At 35.9% G+C, this 23,332-nt stretch overlaps 1 protein-coding gene across 1 annotated transcript in view; it reads right to left on the bottom strand.

The window, feature by feature from the left end:
• Positions 1-23,332, bottom strand: part of MALRD1 (MAM and LDL receptor class A domain containing 1) — a gene marked incomplete at both ends in the record, with an annotated part of 293,532 nt that overhangs the window by 136,136 nt on the left and 134,064 nt on the right. The window contains 5 exons of the mRNA XM_082044615.1: positions 5,679-5,976; positions 11,034-11,281; positions 16,460-16,673; positions 17,544-17,654; positions 20,835-20,991. Coding sequence (XP_081900741.1) covers positions 5,679-5,976; positions 11,034-11,281; positions 16,460-16,673; positions 17,544-17,654; positions 20,835-20,991 — 1,028 coding nt within the window. The remainder of the gene's footprint in view (positions 1-5,678; positions 5,977-11,033; positions 11,282-16,459; positions 16,674-17,543; positions 17,655-20,834; positions 20,992-23,332) is intronic.

Raw genomic sequence — 23,332 nt, 5'->3', positions numbered from 1 at the left:
AAGGAGAAAAAATTAAACATGACTGTAACCACTAACATTTCATACCATTATAAAGGTAAGAATGAAAATTTCCAGTTGTATGGAATTTAATTTTAGATACATGTGAGAGTCTGTTTCTGTTCAGGCATTAATTAAGACAAAAAGTTTGACAACCCACTGTATGCGCTTAGGGCAATTACAAAGGTATATTCTATCTTCAAAAAGTTCAGGGCATAGTAGAAATCATCAGTTCTCTTTATAGGCTTGGGGTTTTTGTGGTGTTTTTTGTGTTGTGGTGTTTTGTTTTGTTTGTTTTTGTGGGGTTTTTGTTTGTTGGGGGTGCTGGTTTGTTTGTTTTCTTTTTGGTTTGTTTGTTTTCTTTTTTTCCCCCCCAGAGCTGTTTTTGAAGTGCTTTAGGCATTCTATATTATTTGTTTGACATCCTGTTCTCTCAGACAATGGTCAGTGCTGGTTGCTTCAAAGAAAGATGTAAATGCTTGGTTATTCAATTAGTTGTGCATAAGGACATATTTTTTCCTCTTTTCACTAGGAGACCTCACTCTGCACTGAAGCATAAAATGTGATTGTTCTTGTAATTATATATTAGTTAGAATAACTGCCAAGTTTATTTCTATTTATGTGTCTGTAAATTTTTATAAATCTAATTATATTTGCAAAAGAGTGATATAAGCAATATCCTTTGGTCTTTAGAGTACACGTTAAAGTTTTGGCAAATCTGATTTCCTGACTATTGCCATTCTTTGTCTCCATTTTCATTTTAGCTCTGTTGCTGGATTCTACATTTTTTTTGTTATACATTTATTCTAAAATGATTCAAAAACCTGTCTGCAAAAAAACCCACAAACTAACAAAAACAGTCAACAACAACAACAAAAAGTAGCAAGGCTGTGTTCTTTAACGCTTACTCATAGAAGACCAGTAATGACTCAAGAAACTCTGCTAGTGACACGAGCTAGGAATAACTATGAATGATAGGAAAAATACTTTGTGAAAATGAAGTTGCTGAAAGACATGGTATCCAGCACTTGCTGCACACTGCACAGCCTTCCTGACATCAGCCATCGTGGCAGGGCAGAGGACTTTCCTATAATCCCTATAACATATCTGTCAGCCCCAAGCAAGTGTGCCAGATATCTTATACAACTACAATAGAGCTAAACAGCTACTGTCAAGCAAATGAATTACATCCTGAGTGACTGGCAATGAATTGCAATGTTAATTGAGTTACACAGAACAATATAACCCATCTTCATATATAGGTGATGAGCTACAATCACTATCACTGTTAAGGAGTGACACAGGAGAGTACTGCAGATAACTCCAGGAACACATCAGGCCAATGCCCAAAAGGGCAAAGCAAATAAAACTTTAGGATTTATCAGGGAAGAAAGTAAAGAGAAAAAGAATCCTTTTGCTACAGTATCATTCCACTGTTTGCTCATTTCCTAAATACTCTACACAAACATGACTTTATAATCTCAAAAGATTATAGCAGATTTTTTTAAATATTGAGAGAAAGGAAAACCTATGGAATAGCTTCCATATAATAAATAAATTGTAACTCCTTGAGTGTGTAATTTTGCGTAAGGACAATTGCATAGAGATCAACACAGAGTAGATGGGTTTGTCTGCTGTTCACCATCAGTTTCAGTAACAGACATAATCAAACAGGAGACAGGGTAAAAATGGAGCTGCTTTCTCAGCAAGCTGCAAACCTGTACAATGTGCTGCCAAAAATGGGGAGGGGGCTAAACTTTTGAATGTGTTCCCAGGGAAAATAAAGTCTATACAGAAGGCAAATACATTAAGGTCTACTCCATATGGAAAACCACATGTGGTAATAAGGACTCTGAAAAAGGAAATATGAGGAACATTAGGAGGAAGTATCATAGCTGCTTGTTCTTTTTTGATTCTTGCTTAACATCTCATTGACAGCACTGGAAACAGGATATCAAGTGAAATGGACCTTGATGCCATCTCTTGTGGATACTCTTAAGTTCTTAAAGACACGGAAAACATTTCAGCGAATCTCTTTTAATTTGTTAGAAATAACAACTGTCTTCTGTATGAAACTGAAGTCAGCAGCCACCAGTTCTCTTGTCTCAGGGAATATATTTTCTCCATTGTAGGCTGCTAATCTGATCAGACGGCCCTTGGCAACTCTTGTATTCCCAGGTAAATTGTATGGAGACATGAGCAGAAACTCTGATGGAGGGATCTGGCATTTTTATAGCCAGTAACAACACTTCAGGAGGGAAAGGAGAGAGATGACAAGGAAATTTGGAGATCATGGAAGTTATTGTCAAATACATGATGTCTCTTTTGTAAAAAAAAATATAAGTCTAAAACATGACTCATGCCAATGGTCTCACATTTTGTGGACATAGTAAAACAGTATCTGTGAACATTCCTGGGGGGACCACAAACTCCCTTTGAAATTATGGTTGCTGTATGAAGAAGAAGAGGGTGTGAATGCTTCCTGGAAAGGCCATGACCTTGAGAACCATTAACTCCCTTCTATTGGGAAAAGCATATAGAAAATAGCTGTCACTGCATCTTTGAAATGTAATGGAGTGAAAGAGTGTTTAAGTGTGGAGATAATATGCTACCTGACCTACACTATCCTGCCAGCTTGCCAGGTCCATCGGAAGGTCTGAATTTTTTCAGAGGAAACAAGGCTGGAATTACAACTTTTCAGGGTTCAGTGTGGCCAAGGGCTGTTCCTGGGCTGATGTGGATACAGGCAGCCCCTTACACGGGGCAGAGTCTAATTTGATAATCTGGCCACACTACAGGGACAAAGCAACAGACATAAATAGAACTATTAGAACAAAACTGTCTTTGTAACTTCCTACACACAGTACCACTGTAGGACATCAACAAAACCTGATATTCCCCCAATATATCACTATTCATGCAGCAAAGGTTCAATAAGAATCAGCCTAAAATGATGTTTATTGTTTCTCTGGTACAACATTTTAAGCAGCTCTCAGTGGCTTTCTGCTTCAACATTGATGTTGCTGAGCAGCATCGTGAGGATAGTCAACAGCATGCTGTCAGTGTACAGAAGATGACAATCTTAACTTTCAAAATTGTTTTTCTAGTTGTCCAGTGCACACTTTCAGGCTTTAGGTATTACTGCATGTTTGTCCAGAAGAAAAACCCCCCTAGAATGCATTTTTTTTTATGTTTAGAACTTCAAAGAGTTTACAAAGAGCCAGGGAAGAATACTTCTGAACAGTGATGTCTCTGCCACAAACAAGAACATTTAATAACTCTATTCTATTTAGTCCTTACACTGTATCCATTGCCATAACACTCCATGTGCAGAAATAACAAGCTTAGACCACTTTAGTATACCTGTGTTACACAGGGATATTGCTCATAAAACTCAGAAGGATCTCCCTTGATGTAGACATTACAATGAATTATAACTTTTTTTTTTAATAAGATATTAAAAAGGAATTGTATCAGATTTTTTTAATGTGTTTTGTTCATTTTGCAGAATACCAGGTATAGATTAGTATGTCATAAAAATTACAAAGCAAGCTCTTCAAACTGTGAGAAAGAATACTGAATAACCAGACTTCATGTGGGTGAAGGGGATGAGAACATTATGACAGTTACTAATCATTGTGCTTTTGAGTACCTAAAATGAAGGAAGCATTCCTTGCAAGTCCTGAGAAAAGGAAACATGGCCAAATATAGTAGAGGAAGCATATTAGCCAGCTACAAATACATGCATCTGTATCCAATCTGCATTATCAAGTTATGACAATAGACTTTATATGCTATGAATCTCTTAGAGAAAAAGTCTTTTAACTTTCTTAGCAAATATTCTCTTTAGCTGGAGACAAGAAATGAGTAGATCTCTGCTGCATCATGTTTTTCATTTGCAGGAACTTCAAAAAATTTGAGCAGTGGATATAAGTGTTTCACTTTTGGTTAAACTCTCCCTTGTCTCTGCATATAAGCAGAGAACTTCAGGAGTCCAGATTTTTGCTGCTGATCATCACAGTCATTCTATGTGGCTCTAGTTTATGAAGGTACATCATGGAGCACTTTTCAGAGCCTCCAGCATACATACTGCCACTGTTCAGAACATTTCTGTGGGCAGAAGTAAATTTCATACTCAGGTTTCTAAGCCTGTATTTCAAGCAATTATCCAAACAGGCATCACTGCTAAATAGTAGCTGTAAATTGGAACCCTCGATGACTAATGTTAACTCTTATCCAGGACAAGTGAAATTAGTTGATATAGAAAAAATTATTCACTATAAGGATGAATTTAGACCATTATATCAGTGTTGTGAATCTACAAAGTTCACAAAGTACATCTTAGATGAGCAACACCAAGAAATGTGTCTCTGGTGGCTTTTTCCTGAAATTTTAGTAGCTTTTTTATTATATACATCATAAAAGTGTTTTGAAACATCCTTTACTATCAAAACCAAAGCTTTTAAAGTTTCTAATACTGCCACTGGGACTTGCATCTACCATTAAGGGGACAGAGCCTGAAAACTTCAAAAATAAAGAATCAGAAGTCTAAGCTAGTGTTCCTCTAGGGACTACATTCATATAAAGCTGAACTTTAAAATACCAATCTAATTTGCAATAAATTTCCATGACTGTTTTGACAGAAGTGGGAAGCCAATACTACATGCTATACCTGGTAACTTATTGAAGATATATCTGACAAACATTGCCCATATCTTTACTGTTTACCTTGCGTACAGTGCAATTTCTTAGGTTTGATGTAGTCTCAGTGTTATTTCCCAGTGCCTGAGCAGTGCCTAATGACATCCTGAAGAGAAAGGCTACTCATTAGCAAAAGTAACAAAGCAAACCAACTCACATAAATTAATAGTTCATTCTCCCAGAAGTCCTTGACATTGGGAAATATTAACTTTGTTTTATTGATTAGAAAGACAGAGAAGTGAGATAAAATTACTTGCTGCAGCCATGCAGGAAATTTGTAGTAGGTCCAGGAACAAAATGCACCTCCTAAATTCCACTTTGGGAGTTTACATTTCAGTAATTCTGGTGACAAATGTGGAAGGAGGAAAGAGATTTGTGTCCAAGGAAATATTAGCAATGAACGATATCAGTGCTTTCAGAAGTAGCTCTTACCTTCGAGTTATTTGGATCCATAGCTATCAGAAATTTATTATTTTTCTGAGTCTTATTGCCTTTGTGCAGTAAGTAGGGGTGATGCAGATAATTGCACCAATGCTGCCGCCACACCACATGGGAAGAAGATGGATATGCTGCCTAAATGGTATCAGTAGGAATTTCCCCTAGCCAAAAAAAGCATGAAAGCCTTCTGGCCTTATTGCAATCTATCCATATTGGCTCTGTTCCACTCTCAGTTATTTATTTTACAATAACTACATTTTACAACTTATATTCTCACCTAAATAAGCAGGATATGGTCTAAGTATATGTGGCTGGGCAAAAGGTCTTCCAGATTCATAAGTGTTGACTCAGTACCCAAACAATTATTCCATTAAAAAATTTTATTAGAAATGTAAAGAGCTACTTAAAAGCATGTTAACTTCAATACGGTCTTTAGCAAGCAATGCATTCTGTTTCTCTTTTGAAACAAAAGACATGAAAGCAATGCTGTTATTTATTCTTTCCAGACTTACACAGACCTCTTGTCCATAGCAGGAACATACCTGTTGGAGGCAGCATTGTGGGTTCTGCAGGTAAAAACTCCTGGGATGGTAAGCAATCCCTGGAAAATATGAGGTCATCAAGGGCTATGCCACCTTTAGGACATTTTCCAGCTATCCCTTCAAAGACAACTTGGAAATCTTCATCTCTATCTCCAGTCAGGATAAGTGTCTTGCTTTGCCAGAAATTTCCCTGGTTTCCAGTAAGATTAAGGAGAACTTTTACATGTTCCAACCTAGTCCTCTGGTAGACAATCAACGATCCAATGTAAGCTCCATACATATGGTAATAGAAAATCATCTGAAAGCAAGAACAATACCATCAAGTATACAATAGGTGACTTTAGATTCATTCTGCTGTTGTACATACCCTAATTATTAAATGGAGCATCATTAGTGGCATTCAGAACAGTCTTTAATTTTACTGATTCAAAACCAATTTAATTAAAGCACACACTAAATGACTTACTAGTGAAAATTTTTGAACTATTCCATAAGTCGAACTTAGAAGCCAGCATTACAAGACTGTGACAGCTAATCTTACATTTCTTTTGAATAACTCTTGTATATAAATGCAAAAGAATGAAAATACATGATAAAGAAACAGAGGAATGGAGCAGTGCCACTCAAAATATTGGGAAGTAACTTCAGTTTACTGAACACTTTTCTGGTTGTAAATGTGTTTGTGCTAGATTATAGAATGTGTAATTAAAAAATAGTCTTCTCTAATCTAATATGTGAGCAAAACTTCTACCTGGACTGCAAAAATGAAGAAAAAAAAAAAAAAAGCTAAAAAAACCCCCAACCCATAAGAGGTTCTTGGATTTCTTGGATTACAAAACAAGGATTTTTTTTTTTTTAGTAAAAGTGGGGAAAACAAATTATGAAGCACTAAAGTGAGGTCAAGCACTTGCAGAACACAGAAAATAAATGACCATTAACTGCTCTCAGTTATTTTCAAATCAAGAGCAACAAAAGAATATATGTATTTGATCAAATTAATACTTAGTCCAATATCTTGTTTCTGACAAAGGTCAGAATATTTCCCAGTATGATATAGGCTCCTGAAAGAAAGCTATTTGTACTAAAATATGCAAGAACATGTCTGTAGCTCAAACTTCTTCCTAGTCCAATGCATAGCACAAGCCCTAAAGAATGAAAACTCCATGTTATTTATTACAGCTATAAAAACATAATAGTGAATACTATGACACCCATGTAAATGTAAAGTCACACCCCTTTCTGTTACCTGGTGCTATAGGATTTTATAGGCTTCTGCCATCTATTGTATTGCATACATGTACTATTTTCTAAGAAAAACCTAACATGTTTCTATTTAATTGATTTTCTCTAATTATTGATTAGTAAAGCCACCAAGAGCTTTGTGTAAAATTCTTTTGAAAGTTTTATTATGTTCACTTTCAGAATGTCTCCTGTGCAATGAAGAAGTCAAATACAGGCTTAATAAGTCAATTTTCTTGTATGCAAATATTTCTATTTACCTGCCCGTTTCCTGTCCTGCAACTACTCTGTTTATTTTAAAAACCTTCTTTAAATGAGGTCTGCATATATAATATATATTTGCTTACCTTTAAACTATGTAAAGTTTTTCACATTCTCAGCATTGATCTCAATTGAAGGAGGACCTGTGTAACTACAGGCTGGTCAGCTTCACCTCCATCCCTGGGAAGGTGATGGAACAACTTATCCTTGGTGCTATCACAAGGCATATCAAGGATAAGAGGATCATTAGGGGCTGTCAACATGGATTCACCAAGGGGAAGTCATGCTCAACCAACCTCATAGACTTTTATGAGGACATAATGAGGTGGATAGATGATGGCAAAGCAGTGGTTGTGGTCTATCTTGATTTCAGTAAAGCATTTGACACAGTCTCCCACAGCATCCTCACAGCTAAACTGAGTAAGTGTGGACTGGATGATCGGGTAGTGAGGTGGCCTGTGAACTGGCTGAAGGACAGAAGCCAGAGAGTCATGGTCAATGGAACAGAGTCTAGTTGGAGGCCTTTATCTAGTGACATCCCTCAAGGGTTGGTAGTGGGACCAGTATTGTTCAATATATTCATCAATGACTTGGATGAGGGAATAGAGTACACTGTCAGCATGTTTGCTGATGACACCAAACTGGGAGGAGTGGCTGACACACCAGAAGGCTGTGCTGCCATCCAGTGAGACCTGGACAGGCTGGAGAGTTGGGCGGGGAAAAATTTAATGAAATATAACAAGGGTAAGTGTAGAGTCTTGCATCTGGGCAAGAACAACCCTAGGTTCCAGTATAAGCTGGGGAATGACCTGTTAGAGAGTAGTGCAGGGGAAAGGGACCTGGGGGTCCTGGTGGACAACAGGATGACCATGAGCCAGCACTGTGCCCTTGTGGCCAGGAAGGCCAATGGCATCCTGGGGTGTATTAGAAGGGGGGTGGTTAGTATGTCAAGGGAGGTTCTCCTTTCCCTCTACTCTGCCCTGGTGAGACCGTATCTGGAATATTGTGTCCAGTTCTGGGCCCCTCAGTTCAAGAAGGACAGGGAACTTCTGGAGAGAGTCCAGCACAGAGCCACAAAGATCATTAAGGGCATGGAGCACCTCCCTTATGAGGAAAGGCTGAGGGAGCTGGGTCTCTTTAGCTTGGAGGAGACTGAGGGGTGATCTCGTTAATGTTTATAAATATGTAAAGGGTCAGTGTCACGAGGATGGAGCCAGGCTCTTCTGAGTGAAAACCAATTACAAGGGGCAATGGATACAAACTGGAACACAGGAGGTACCACTTAAATATGAGAAGAAACTTCTCCTCAGTGAGGGCAACAGAACACTGGAACAGGCTGCCCAGGGAGGTTGTGGAGTCTCCTTCTCTGCAGACATTCAAAACCTGCCTGGACGCCTTCCTGTGTAACCTCATCTAGGTGTTTCTGCTCCAGTGGTGGGATTGGACTAGATGATCTTTTGAGGTCCCTTCCAATCCCTAACAATTCTGTGATATTCATTCCCATACTTAATTCGCTTTGCATCAGAGTGTAGGCTAGCTCTCTAGTCTTAGTTCTCCAAGGTTCTCTGGGTGTCATCATTCATCTTTTGGCTACTTGACCTTTTCAGGTCTATCCTTAAGAATTTATCATAGATTTTTGAAAATGAATAATTATAACAACTAGCTCTGTTTGTAATAACTTTTCTGATGCTGAAATACAATTGGAATGATTAAAATGCAAAAATATACAGAAAATACAACACTTTCAAAAATAAACAGTGCCCTCTCCTTTCTACTGTGCATACTATAATGCAATTGCTGTTTTAAATGACATCTTTCATATTTTTTATTAAAATTCTTTGACTTCATTTTTAAATTCCCCTCAGAATCATGATGTATGCCTTATGCTTTTAGTTCCTTATTGGAAATAAATTTAAGACTTCGTTCCAACACCATCTATTTTGATATCATAGTCTACAACAATGCTGCTTCAACCTTGGTTCTAAACAGCAGATCTCAGGCTGATATCTCTGCACAATGTTCTGCAGTGAATACTAATCCAAATAATGTGTTTAAAGTTTTTTAAAATACTTTCAATACAGTTTCTTTACTGTTCCATGAAAGTATATGAAAATTTTCTGGTTTTCTCATGGTTTGACATATCCAGATAGTATAATCATTTATCACTGATGACTTGATGTAGAATTGTCCCTTTTATTTCCTAGATTTATTTTGGAATAGTGCCACTTTCTTTCTACTTGGACTGTTTGCCTTGGATTTCAATACTTTTTGAAGATGCAACTTGGTTTGTTAAAGTTTTGCAAACAGACAAACAATTTTTTTTAATATATGTCCCCCTTTATACTTGCTGATGCATATTTGTTTTCTCTGCATAAACCCCTTGTCCCATTGATGTACATTTTCCATTGATCTGAATGTTCCTAAGATTCCAAACAAAGTCTATTGTAACATATGATGTACCTTTTGCTTCTCTAAAAATTCATAGACCAGACTTTAAGGGACTTTAAGGGACTGTCTCATCTGATAAGATCAAGCTCAGGGTCTAGAAATAATTTTTTCATTCATACAATTTCCTTTACCAGAAATTTCACTTCCCTTGGTCAATTGCCTAAAAGAATGTTTCAGAACTGGTCAGAACCTTCAAAAAAGCACTATAAAATGGTATAAACATAACTTTGTTTCAGGCCATATCATAAATGTAGAAGTTTTACATGTAGAAGTTGAGTTTTTAAAATAATTTTCAGTGAGGGAAGTAATTTGTTCCCATAGTTACGATTCAAGGATTTCATTTAATTTAATGTGTGATACATCATAACTATTCAGATGTGTCTTTGCATACATGTTTTACTCTTCATTGATGGAAGTCAAATAGTATGACGGTTATTTTTCAAGCTTACAACCAGATAAAATTGAGAAAGAGATATTTTCAAATATGCAGCTAGAGAAAGAAGCAAACATCTGCAAACTCATGTGAGCAGATTTTTTAAAAAAATTATGTTTTAGGCAATACAGAAAATTAACTTGGAAAACAGGAGATCATGGCTCAAATTTTGAAGATCTTTTATAATAGCTAGTTTAAGTTTTGCTACTCATATATTGAAATTAGTCAAATTTTGTTTGGATCATAAAATTGAGCCATTTATGTTTACTACTTCCTGACTTCTTTAATTCTAAAGAGTTTTGGGAGTTTTCAAACAATCACAAGAATTTCAATCAAATTAACTGCTTAGAAATCTCAAGCATAAGCAGAACTCTTCCTAAGTTTCAGACAAACTCTTTACAGGTTTTTATTATCCTTGTGAGTAGTGAGTCTTATGTAAATACAAACTAGAAAAGTTTTAAATCCAGGTTTGCAGAGAAATGACCAAGCTCTAAACAATATGATGCACTTATGTGTTTTGGAAAATAAAGGCTTACTTTTCCCCATTCTCTAGAGTAGAGTCAGTGACAAAGCCTTCTGTTGCATGTCCTTCCATTTATAGTTGTGCTCCTGGAAAGTGAATTGCTACTGTATTTATATACATATTCTCCATAAAATCACAAACCATTACATAGTTGTGTGCTACTCAAGGCTGGTGTCACACAAGAAATTCTAAATCAGGTGCTGTTTTACCCGTCAACTTCATCCAGATCTCCCAGAGTACTTATTTACTTACAGAAATCATTCTTCTCCCACAGCAAGATACATGTTGTGTTATGATTTCCAGGAAATAAGATCAGGTCCTGACTGTTCTACAACATTTTTTTTTCTCAAGAAATATTTCAGTGATCATCTTCATTTATTTTAAGAATATTATCTTTGTGTAATTTAGAAATCACATTCTGAATTCCTGCTAGTACCACTTCCCCACATACCTTGCAGTTTCTATTCTTTCTGCTTAGGACAGGACTAGAAATCCTGGCTTTATGTCCCGGTAGCTGAAGAAATGAAGTCTTTATAAAAATATAATGACCAGATGGCTCTTGCAATGTATGATCAGTGGCTGGTCCGGTGCTCAATTTTGTAGAAGTGCTGGTTCTGAGGTTCCAGTCAAAATCATCATTTTCATCTTGCTTCCATCCACAAAGATCAAACTCAAAATTGCAGTGCCCAAAAGATTTACCTGAAAGACATTTGCACACACATGAAAAGATATTTTTTTCAATAAGTTAATTAGATACATATACAACTTAGTACTCGAATTATCCATTAAAAATAATGTTTCAATAGAAAAAATAATATCCAATGTATCTGATTAAACAAAGCATTTTTAATGATCTAGGATATAGTACAGGATAAAACTGCATATATGTGAGTTAGGTGCCCTTGTTGTTATAGACAGCAGAGTCCTTGGTACAAAAGTAACAGAATTTGGCAAACTATTTTAGGTCAAGCTGAATAGCTCTTTAAGGCCTCATAAGCAGAATTGGTGCGCTCCACCGGGCATTAAAGAAATCTGCAGAAAACCAGGGTTTTGGAGGAACACGTTGAGGCCAGGTGAGATCCCTACAGTGCTGAAAATTGTAACAAGTGTCTATATTTAGGGAACAGAAACCCAACCAAATGAATGTATTGAGCACCATAAAGACATAGCCTCCCTACAAACACATACAGGTAAAACATAGATGTAAGTGTGCTTTCAGCTGAATCACACCCAAAGACAGTTTACTTTTGCATGTTTCCAGGAGAATTCACACAAGTATTTTCTTAGCCAGTATGCAAACACAGATGATCAAATTTTTCTTTGAATTGTATTTAATGACTGGAAAAAAGAAAACTGTCATAATTTTGGTTGTTTTTTTATGACACAACATGCATGCTCTTTACTGATTTTCAAGTCTCAAGTGTCAAAAAACCAGCATGGTCAATCAACTGCCCATGTAAGTTAAAGTTAAGTCAATTGCACCACTCCAGAAGTTTAAGCTGTAAATAGTTTTCTTCTGTGCATCTATAACCTCATTGTAACTCTTACTGAAGAAAATGAAATTTGCTGAAATAACCTGGAATTTTGGTAGAACCTTCAAGAGACTTTCAAGTGTGCCCTGTGTATTCTTACTACTATTGCTGGAAAGGAAAGGGTTTTGAAAATAAATTTGTAAACCATATGGATCATTTGGTCTGACAATATAAGAAGTGACAAAAGCTCTCTCTTAAAATGTAAACAGAACCTGAGCCTCTTCTGAGGTCTGATAAAGCTCAGTCACTTAAAAGCAGCTTTATTTAATTGGCAGCTGGTTGGAAACCTCAGTAATGAGGAGGACAAGGAGTCCATGCATTAGTACATACAATTAGTACATACAGCTACCTCTAAAATTTCACACTGAAATCAGAGGAAAGATTTCTTCCTTGCTTTTCTTTTTTCTTTTTCTTTTTTGTAGAGGTCATAAGGGTGAAAAAAGCTAGAACGTTTTTCTTAAAAATATGGACTATTTAGCAAAAATAGCTTCACTATCCTTTACCTCTGTTTGCAAACATGATGCCATCTGAAATAACAATTAAGAAAACCCAAACTTGATTTACTAAATTACATAATTATCATTTATGCAAAATATAGATTATAGTCTACCTCAACTGAATTTAACTGCCCATAAAATCTGTAATTCCTTATCTTATGCTCTATGTTCATTTAGTTACTTAATATTTCAGTAACCAAGTTAAAGAAATTCCTCCAATTACTTGTAAATTCCATCGTGAGTCAATAAAATTCATGTATGCAACTGACCATTTTATTTTAAAGGTACGTTTTCAAGAATCAAGACCTTAAGGTATGAGCAGTGAAAATGCCTGCTAATGCTGTATGTATTGCATGTTACCTGATCTAAATTTAGATGTCCTTGTAGGATCTTTATAGTCAACAAAGAAAAATAGTCATATCTATAGGACAATTTATCTAATCTAACTCAAACAACCAACTTTAAATTACGTGAACTTCAGCCTGGAAGTGAGTCACTCCACTGATGAAAAAGAGAACTCAGGCAGCCTGCTTAGAAGCTCAAGTTACAGCAGATGACTGTGCATTTGCATATTAAATCTTTGGTACTAGGCACTTCTGTGAAGAACTGTGAACTCTTAGTAATGAAGTACAAAGGCAAAGTTAATCCTTTTGTCTGCAGAGCAGTGACACAGGGCTGTTGAATTAGTCTACTGGATCAGAGTTTAATAATTTAAGAAGAACACTTAACAGTAAGTATATGAATTGTATTATATTGTTCACAAAAGATCTAATGAGTCTTTGTAATACACCAAATAACTGAAAGGAGAAAAATTGAAACTATTTTAAGTTATATTACTCCCAACAGCTGCGTTGAGATGAACAAGAAGTACAGAGCTATAGGAGCAGATCTGTAGAGCAAAACACCTGATGCTGAGGACCTAGTGACATTTAGGGGGGTGGCAAAGGAAAGAGGACTGAGGTTGTATAGACTGATCCTGAGGGATGAATGACCACTAGTGGTCAGAATACCTTTGATACCCTCCTGGAGCTCATCTTTCAATAGATTTTCTAATGAAAGGAGGCTAGTTCATATGCCTCGGCACACCATATAATGCAAACCAAATAATAATAAACAGAAAAAAAGAGAGATTTGCTTCACAAGCACACTAGTGATCTAAACCAAATATTAACCAAGCTCAGACAAACCTACCAAATACATCTACCAAGTACAGCCACCTGCGTTGACACTAATCCATATTTCAGGCTGGATAACCACTACTGCTCCACAATCATGTTCACAAAAATTAATTTACTAGGTCTCATAAAATGCCATTTCTACCTCAAGGAGGCATGCCCAGCTCAATCTAACCAGAACTGCCTCAGAGACCTTCCTTTGATATGCTGATAACCTCAAGCAGCATAAGGCAAACCCCAGCAGTTTCTGAACAAGGTCGAAGGAGTGCTACCACCAACTACATCTCCAGAACTGTTGTAGTTTATTTTGTTCTCATATACACGTAGAAAGAAAATAGTACTAGCAACATTGTACTTAAAGAAAACTCTGATGATGGATCACTCATTCAGTATCTAATGGAATAATTTCTAAAGATTTGACTAATCATTATTTCTGTTAAAATGTGTACTTGACTTATTTTACAGCAGTGATGTCATGCAACTAGCTAAAAAGAGCCCTCTACAAAGAACAAAAACCCAAGGCACAGACATCTCAATAGCAATTTAACAGCTTTATGAGGCTTAGTTTATATCTCAGCAACACTGGCTTTATCTAGACTTTGCTAATTGGACTTGATGAATATTATGGAGAACAGAGACTAGTTTCTTTCAACACAGAGCAGAAAGATTTCATTAACTGAGATATGATGACTCTTCATGAACATAGCAAACAACATCTACAGCTACAACTGGCAATTCAGGAAGGTCTACTGCTTAAAAGTACTTTGGAAATGTCTTGAAGCTACACAGTTTTCATGGGTTTTAAACACAACTGCCATGCCCAGGCAAAACTGCCCATTTCCTGTTTCCTATGCTTTGATCTATCATGCTTTCCCCTACTAAAGCCTTTTTCAGGCTTCTGAGTCTGAGGTTTTCAAGCTACTGTTCCGTGGTTCAGCAGCGAGGAAACAACTCTTCTCTGATGGCTCCAAGGAACGAGAAAAAGCTTCACAACTTCACAAACAGTGGAAATATGTGTTTCCTATAATTATATTCTCTTTGAAGGCAGCCTGCCTCATGAAAAAGCTGTGAAAACAGAACTAGCATTTTTCTGTTAGGTATATTATCAGCAAGTGTTATATATTTATACTTTATTAAACGTATAAGGCAGCCAGCACCAATAAAAGAAACCCCAGATTTTTCAGCACACAGTGGAAATGTAAAGCTGCATAACTATTCAAAATTGGGGGAAAAAAAAGGAAAAAAAGGAAGGCAAAACTAAGTCTAATTCCTGACACAGATATTGAAAATTTTATTGAACAAAGCACTCCCGGGCCTAAAAAAGAAAGTCATAATTGGTCACCAAGTGTTTTACAGCACAATTAGACATTATGAAATGGAATTTTTTATCTGAGGCAAAATCCATGTTGATACAGATGTTTCACTCCAGTAATTACCCCCATGCTCTTAAGGCTCCATAATATTTCATTGTAAAGCTTCCTGTTAAAATGCAGTCAAGGAAGGTTTTTTTTTTTTGTTTTGGTTTTGTTTTTATAATTTTTTTTTCACTTAAAAAAAAGTTTAAAAAGCACTTTACAGTAAAGTATTTTCTTTGTTGGACTGTATCAGTTCGCCTTTTTTCCAACAGGGAATCAGAAAGAAATACTTTAGAGGACTGCAGAACTAAATCCTGTTAAATCGTTTGAATCATCTTGCCCCTAATGCTTCATTCTTTAACTGGCTGGTGGTGTTTCATGGTAAACACAGACAAACTGGAGAACTCAAAAAAAAATAATCATTGGCAAACAGTCTTTAAATGTTTCAGAAAATAAAGTAAGTACGCAGAAGTATATCAGAAAATAACATAAGTAATTTTAAGTTGCAGAAGATTAGAGCTGTTCTCCATGTAGCTTAATGACATGTTATTCCCAGTCTGGAAATCACTGAGAAGTTTAATAGTACAGAAACAGTTGGAAATACACAGTCCCTTGGCTACGTTCCTTAGCTTCATAGGATATCAGCATATCTTTGCTTCATAGATCTGTATTCACTGGGAATTTGGTAAACTGCATTCATAGTCTCAAAAAAAAATGAGGCAACTGTTCATAGAGTACCAAAAAATGCAGATTTGATTGTGTGCACATTTCCCACAATTGTACTGGAAAAAATAAAGTGTTAGTACTATATATTGTGATCCATTTCCTCCAGAGAAGAGCCCATTTGCTATGAAACATCATTCTTTGAATCTGATACTTCAGATGTTGTTTCTTGATATCTTTTGTAAAACTAAAATTGTACAGTATTCAGATTAAAATTATTTGCTAAGAGACCTGACAATCCTTGAAATATCAAAGGAAGTAGGTCTCTCATATCCCAAAGGTATTACACTTCAGGTATTTTCAGCCTTAATACATCATTTTCATATGGAAATCAGAAGATTTTTATTCTGCTTTTAAAGTCACCTGCTTTCTGAATTATTTTAAGAAATTCACTAAACTCTCTTCTTATTTTCTATCATATGATTTCCAATTAAATAATAGTAATTTCAAATCCTTAAAAGCCAAGGAAGAGAATTAAATTATTACCTTCTTGTTTGCTTTCTTAGCTGATGAACTGGCAACAGTATTCAAGTGGCAACATTTCACCGTAGGCAGTTGTTTATGATAATTATATTTAAAAATCTACCATACTTACTGCAAAAAGTAGGGCTCTCATCTGAGTTATCTGCACAGTCATTTACAAAATCACACAGATTATCCTTTGGGATGCAGTGCTTGTTGGCACATGTGAATTCCTCTGATGTGCAAGGTCTGCCTGAGATGAGCAAAGGGGAACAATCTTCGAAGGTAATATCATCCACTGCCACATCTCCCATGTAACTGACACCACGTTTTGCCCTGAGAACAATCTAATAAAAATTACAGAGCTATTACAGTAAGACACTGTTAAGATATAGAAAACCTTATACATGCAAAATGAATAGAACAGAGACTATGATGGTCCTTCACATCTTGGAATATGAAGTCATCAGTTCTTACTGCACAGTTCTATGAAAGCTTGTACCACTGCTTGTACACATCTGTAATTGTAGTTATTGAAGGACCATCTTCTAACATCAGCCAAGTAAAAACAAAAGGAAAGAAAGTGAGCAACATGAACAAACACTAGTCCACACTCCTCCTGAATTAATAGCAAGGTTTCCACCTACTTCTGCAAAGTAAGAAAGAAAAAGACTAGTCAGAGTCATTCATCAGTTATTCCCATTAATGTAAAAGAAAGTTTTGTTAAAAGCCATCCAAGATAGATGTTTCAAGGAATGTAACACATTTTAAAATATGTTCCTGGCTGCCTATTTTTTTAGAAGGACACAACTAGGCATGGTATACCCATGACTAAGTATCTCCAAGAGGCTTAAGGAGCAGCTCATGTTTCAAAGCCAATCTCATGCTCAAGACTCTTTTCCTAAACCAGATGTAATACTACTACACACTAAGGAGAAGGAAGTGGAATAGCTTAACTTGAGTTTGATTCAAAGGTAGGAGACACTCTCCGTCTTAAAAATGGATATCAGTCTGAGATCAAATGGGAGTGAGAAATTTCCAAAAGCTCATGTCCAGTTCAGATAATCAATCAGACAACCAAAAAGATTACTTTTGTTGCTCAGAAGGGAAGGTACAGTATGTGTATGGGGTGAAAAAGGAAATTAGGAAGTGAAGAATGCATAATATAAAAGTACCTTAAGCCAGCTGTCTAGAGCAAGTGCTATGGGAATACACACCTGAAAATTTGAACGAATTCCTAAGAACACTTCTGCTCTGTTCCATTGGGGACCTTGGCTACCACTTTGAGTCCACAGCTTAGAAGTCTTGTTACTGGTTTTACAGAGTACCTAAAAAGTAAATAATTGTAGGTCACAAAAAATCTTTCCATTACCAGTTCACCTTATGTTCCTTAATTGTATACAACAATGCAAGAATATCTTGTACTACTTATCTCTATACCACCATTAAATATCAGAGAATATCTCAATTTAAAAGCAACCCATAAGGATCATCAAGTCCAACTCCCTGCTCCTCACAGGACCACATAAAACTGAAACATATGACTCAGAGCTTCATCCAGCCATTCCTTGAAATCTGACAGGCTTGGTACCATGACCATTTTCCTGAGGAGCCTGTTCCAGTGACCAACCACCCTCTCACTGAGGACTCTTGCTAATGTCCAATCTGTTACAGAGCAATATTCCAGTGTAAATGACTATTCTAAGAAAATAACACTTTAAAATTTTCTGATCTCCTCATAAACTTACTCAGTCCACAGCTTTACGTGGACTAACTTATCCCATTAATTTATCCAGAGTGGCTAGTCACAAATAAAAATGGCTAATTAATGGATTTGGATGCATTTTTAAAAATGGAAAAACAACTAACAATAAGAGTTATTGAAAAATGTATTAGTTCATGCATCCATTAAATTACTCCATTCAGAGACAGATTTTCTTGTCCTTACTCTTGGGAAACAATGTTTTTCCTTCTACAGCTAAAAACTTGTTATTTTCTTCTAAAACCCAAATTTCATCTATTTAGGCAATGGAAGACTCGTAAATACCCTTAACCCCTGTCAATAGGCATTGATTTGGGGAAAGGTGACACTTTTAGACTTGAGCACAAAGTACTAAATATGCTTTGCCCCAATCTCCTGGGCATCCAAATTCAACTGAGCTGACAATAACAAGATGGGCGTTTGATGAAGTGTGTTGAGCTGTGTCTCCAGCCAGTACTTGTGGAGCAAAATATCAGTTCACCTGTTGCCTTAACCACTTCCACTTTCAAGGATTTATTGCTACTCTGCATAATCTTCTTAGTGCAGCTCAGACATTTTTCATCTTAATGAAAATAAAATGGGTTATTTTTGAAAATTTATGCAGTGCCATGCATGTATATGATATCGCATAACAGGAAAGTTCTGCCAAGCAAACAGCAGATCCTGACACTGAAGAGATTTCATTCCAGGTGAATGAAATAAACATGTGTAATATATTAAATTGAACAAAAAAACAAAGTGACACCTGGCTTTATAGACAAGAACTGCCCACAGAAAACAGGAACTTTAAGGGAAAGAAAATAAATTGGAGAGAAAAAGGAACCAAGATATAATTGAGAGAAAAAAATCATGCTGAATAAGAAAAAAATTTTCTTACATTCACATACGATCTATTTATTTACATGAATATAGACGCGTGTGTGACTATATAGACACATACCTATATGCTTTTACATACACTGTAAATTACCTACTGAGTTGTAAATCCAACGCCTTAATCAGAAATTCATTTTTTCTATAATATCATGCTAAACATTATAATTTTGAAGTTAAATATGCCTGTAAATTTTTGTGCTATTAACATACAAGGCTTCCCTGTACCTTAATGTGTTTTGAAGCCCTATGCATTTTGACTACATCGCAATTTATTGAAAAAGCACATTTAACACTTTGTCAGAGTTGGTAGAGTTACCCATGCCAACTCAGAGGCCAGAAATCAGACAAAAATGGTTCCAACCAACAAATATTCAAACCAAGATTACACAATAAAGTGACACATAATATTTTTTAAAGTCATAGAAACATAGGAAGAAAGCCATTCATGCAAATAGTGGGGGAAGTCTTCATCATGTCCTATATGATATTTGATGGCATGAATGGAGACTAGCATGCAAGAATCCAAACCTGTGAATTAAACAAAAATGTGCTAGTCTTGAAAAAGAAAAGAGGGATAAAAGGCCTTTAGTGATTTTTAAACACAGAAAAGATTCACATTCACATAATACTTAGAACCTTTACAAGAAAATGAGAAAATACCTAAATAATTTTATATTCTGAGTTATTCCTACATTCAGTATTAATTGCTCAATTAAGCAAGTGAAACCATGTAATTATTTACAATGTTCAAAGCAAATTGGTCTGTCCTAAGACTTAAAATTGAGGACAAACATCTTTATATTTTAATTTGCCTCTAATTCTGATGAATTAAAATTTGACTACTTGCCAAGTAGTCTAACAAGATCTTTACTTGAAAGAAATTCGGCAATATTTTAAAAACTTATTTAATAAGAATCCAAGAAAACTCAGAACATGCTTTCTCTGAACATCTAAAAAGTCAGATGCATGGGATGAAGAACACCACATCTTAGATTTCAGTTCTGATGTCAACATACAATTTAATTTCATCTTCAAAACAGTTGAATTCTACCAGTTTTTTATTATGATTTGTTATTCAGAGTAACCAAGCTAGTGGGAATTTATTTGTACAAATAAGACCACATCCACTGGCCATACTCAATTTGATGCTGAGTGCATAGGTGACTGAGTAACTTATCCTGAGGTTTTTTATTCAACCCATTGCTGATGCTGTAGTTATTGTGCAACATTCATGGGAAATCCCATTATAGTTACTCAGATATTTGGCAGAAAAAATGCTGAGAACAATGTTGTTGTTTTATTCATTCACTTTGCAGTGACTCATTTGATCTACAAGCAGCTGAATGAGTTACCTTTCCTTTACAGAACTGCTTTTACTTCAGGATATTAATAAAAAAGTGTGTTATGTCCTACAACTAATTCAATGCTACTTACATTAATATTAACCTTTGAAAGATATATGTTAAATTTTCTGAGGAATAAGCTGTTTCTACAAAATTTTACGACAAATTTTAATACAATTACTTCATTCGTTTTGTGCTCCCATATTCAGGCTAAGACATTGATTGTCCAAATATCTACTGACGCTTTTCAGTGTCAAACAGTATTGTGCAGCACAAGGCTTTTCTGGTATGGAAGTTCCAACTACAATATATCTATAAAGATCATAATTTCTGGTTGTTACATTTTCCCCAGCTTACTCAAGCTTCTTTCAGATCAAAACAAATTGAAAGCAGTGAAGTGCTACTAATTGTTCATTTACATTTATTAGCAGTTAAGCATTAATGAAACTAAATGACAAGGCATAAATTTTCTTACAGCAATTTCAGGCATTTAAAAAACTTAATCCAAAACAAAGAAATCTCCCTACCTCCAGAGAACCTATTGTTGTACCATTCATGTGGTTCCAGAATACGATTTTGCATTTGGGCCCTGTAAGGGAGATGACTGGGGTAGCAATGTCAGCTGTGTGACCAAATTCTCCATTCGAGCTGTCTGTGAACAGATACCAGCCTGCTTCAGTACTCCTGCTCAGAGAGAAAGGATTTCCTTTATTAAAACAAAACATTTAATCATAATTAAGTTGTAGTTGAAGTTAAAATGGTAATATTTCCTTATACAGCTATAGTATCTTCTGTCTGAAGATACAGAGCTGAAGTCAGCCTTTACCCACAGGTCATATAGATAAGAGCTGGAGGACCTCTAGATTTCATCGCCTGCCCTCAGGGAGGAAGTCAAGAAAAACCCAAGAAAGTGAGTGAAATTCTTTCTCCTGAGCTACTGGGAAAGATGAGACTGCTTCTGCAGACCCTGAGTGTACGGAGAGACCAGAAGTGCAGTTCTAATGTTCTGGGTATCTAAGATTTGGCTCCTAAAAAACTTGCTTTTCAAAATAAAAAGCAGCCGTTGACCAAAGATAAGATTCTGTTCTCTTCAGTGGAGCTGCTCAATGTTCAGAGCTTCTCAAAAGAAAGAACCTTCCCAACAAGGGTTTACAAACCTGACAACGGGACCTACGCTTGTAAAAAGGCCATGGTGTTACTTTTCCTTGCTTTTTGGTTTTCCAGATTGGCCAAGCTCTGAGCAACTGTCCCACAAAGTTGCTTCAGTGCAACTGTGAAAAGGCAGTGAACATGCCCCGCAAGCACTGCCAAGAGAAACATGGGGTACACAGAGGGTTTTCACAGACTGAAAGTTCTGCCAAATGAGAAGTCGGGGCTTCAACTGTAAAGATCCAATTACTTTATTTTTTTCACTAGCTCTCTCTAAGTTTTTAGGCTTAGAGCAATCTAAAGGACCAAAAGACTTCTCTGCTTGTGGTAAGAACTCACTCCAGTGCAGTCTTTGCTACAGCAGCCCTGCAGTATTAAACAAATAGTATAAAAGCTACTTTTTCAATAATTGAGTGAAATTTGAAATCCTGTAAGAATTTTTTTCTTTAAAACATGTTATAAAATTTTTAAAAAATCTTCACAATTTGTCTTGACACAATTTACCTCTGATTGCAATACCTATACTGAATTCAACATGCACCAATCCATGTGATAAAATAACATGAATTTAGCACATACAGGTTTATAATTGTGAAGTTACAACTGACAGATTACATTTACTCTATAGAATAATTTGCAATCAATAATCACAAAATACTTTAATGTACATTAATTGAAGTCTGTGACATCCTCTGGAGGTCAAGAAGAGACTGAATTCTATATATTCTATCACTTTAGGAATAGCACATTCTATTCAATATAGTACATAATATAAAGTAGGCTAGAAACAGGCAAATTTTATCTCTGTACTCACACATCAACTTCCTCTGAGGAGCTGAAGTATGTTAATTAATTCTCTCATCCTTAGAATCATATATGCAGCAACTTGCTTCTAATACAACCGGTGACAGATTGACAGGCTGCAAACAGCCTGATCTTCCTTTTGCACAGGGCAAAGCATTTAACAGAGTTTCTTCTTATCCTTCCTATAACCTGTGGTTGCTCTTAAGGGTATATTTAAATGAAAATAATTTTTCATCTCTTTCCATTTGTTTATATTTAAGAACGTTAAAAAGTAGTGTAGAATGGGTTGCCTAGGCATGTATAGTTAGGTAGAAATCAAATATATGGAGGAAAGTAGTGGTCATGATCAGAGTTAATACTTTTAGTGCCACCCATAAAACAGAATTAGCTACTCAGCAGAATTATAATCTTCCTTTCTTATAAAAAAAAGTCCCAAAATTCATAGTAAAAGTTTCAGTTTCTAAGCCTCATACAAGTAGCTATATTTTTGAGACAAGAACAATATTTTTTAAAAAAATGTGAGGCAGACTTTCATTTGCTACAGGTGAAATCACTGGGGACTGCTGATAATCAGGCCAATAGGGACCAGAGTCAGTCTAGTGGGATTCTACAGCAGAAGGGTAATGATCTGGCAAAATCTGCATCTATTATTTTTCATTCAGAAGCAGGTGACAGAAGTGTCACTGAAACTTTTCTTTTGTCACAGTATCCTGGCAATTCAGAGATTTTTATCATTATTGCATGCATTTACATCATCCTTGAGACAGTAGCAGAAAAATTTGGAAGCGAACTATTGCAAAAGATAAACACAAAATAGAGTAAAATACAAGCAAGCCTTAGGTAAAAACAATCCCAAAATCAAAAGCAATAGAGCATTTTTGTTAAAACAGCTCCGCCTGACAAACTGCATGTACTGTAAGTGATAATTGAAATCTTTGAAAACTACATAGTTACAGCTGTTTCAAACAAGACTGCATTTGGTATATTGATTTATTTCCATCCTTTCTGCAGAAAAAAAACTTGTTATTTCAATGGTTTTTGGTGGTGGTTTGTGGGGTTTTTTGGTGCTTTT

The sequence above is a fragment of the Streptopelia decaocto genome (assembly GCF_964273445.1).
Source record: "Streptopelia decaocto genome assembly, chromosome: 2".
NCBI classification, from domain to species: domain Eukaryota; kingdom Metazoa; phylum Chordata; class Aves; order Columbiformes; family Columbidae; genus Streptopelia; species Streptopelia decaocto.
The sequence above is the reverse complement of the archived record's forward strand: the minus strand, read 5'-3'. Positions and strand labels throughout refer to the sequence as shown.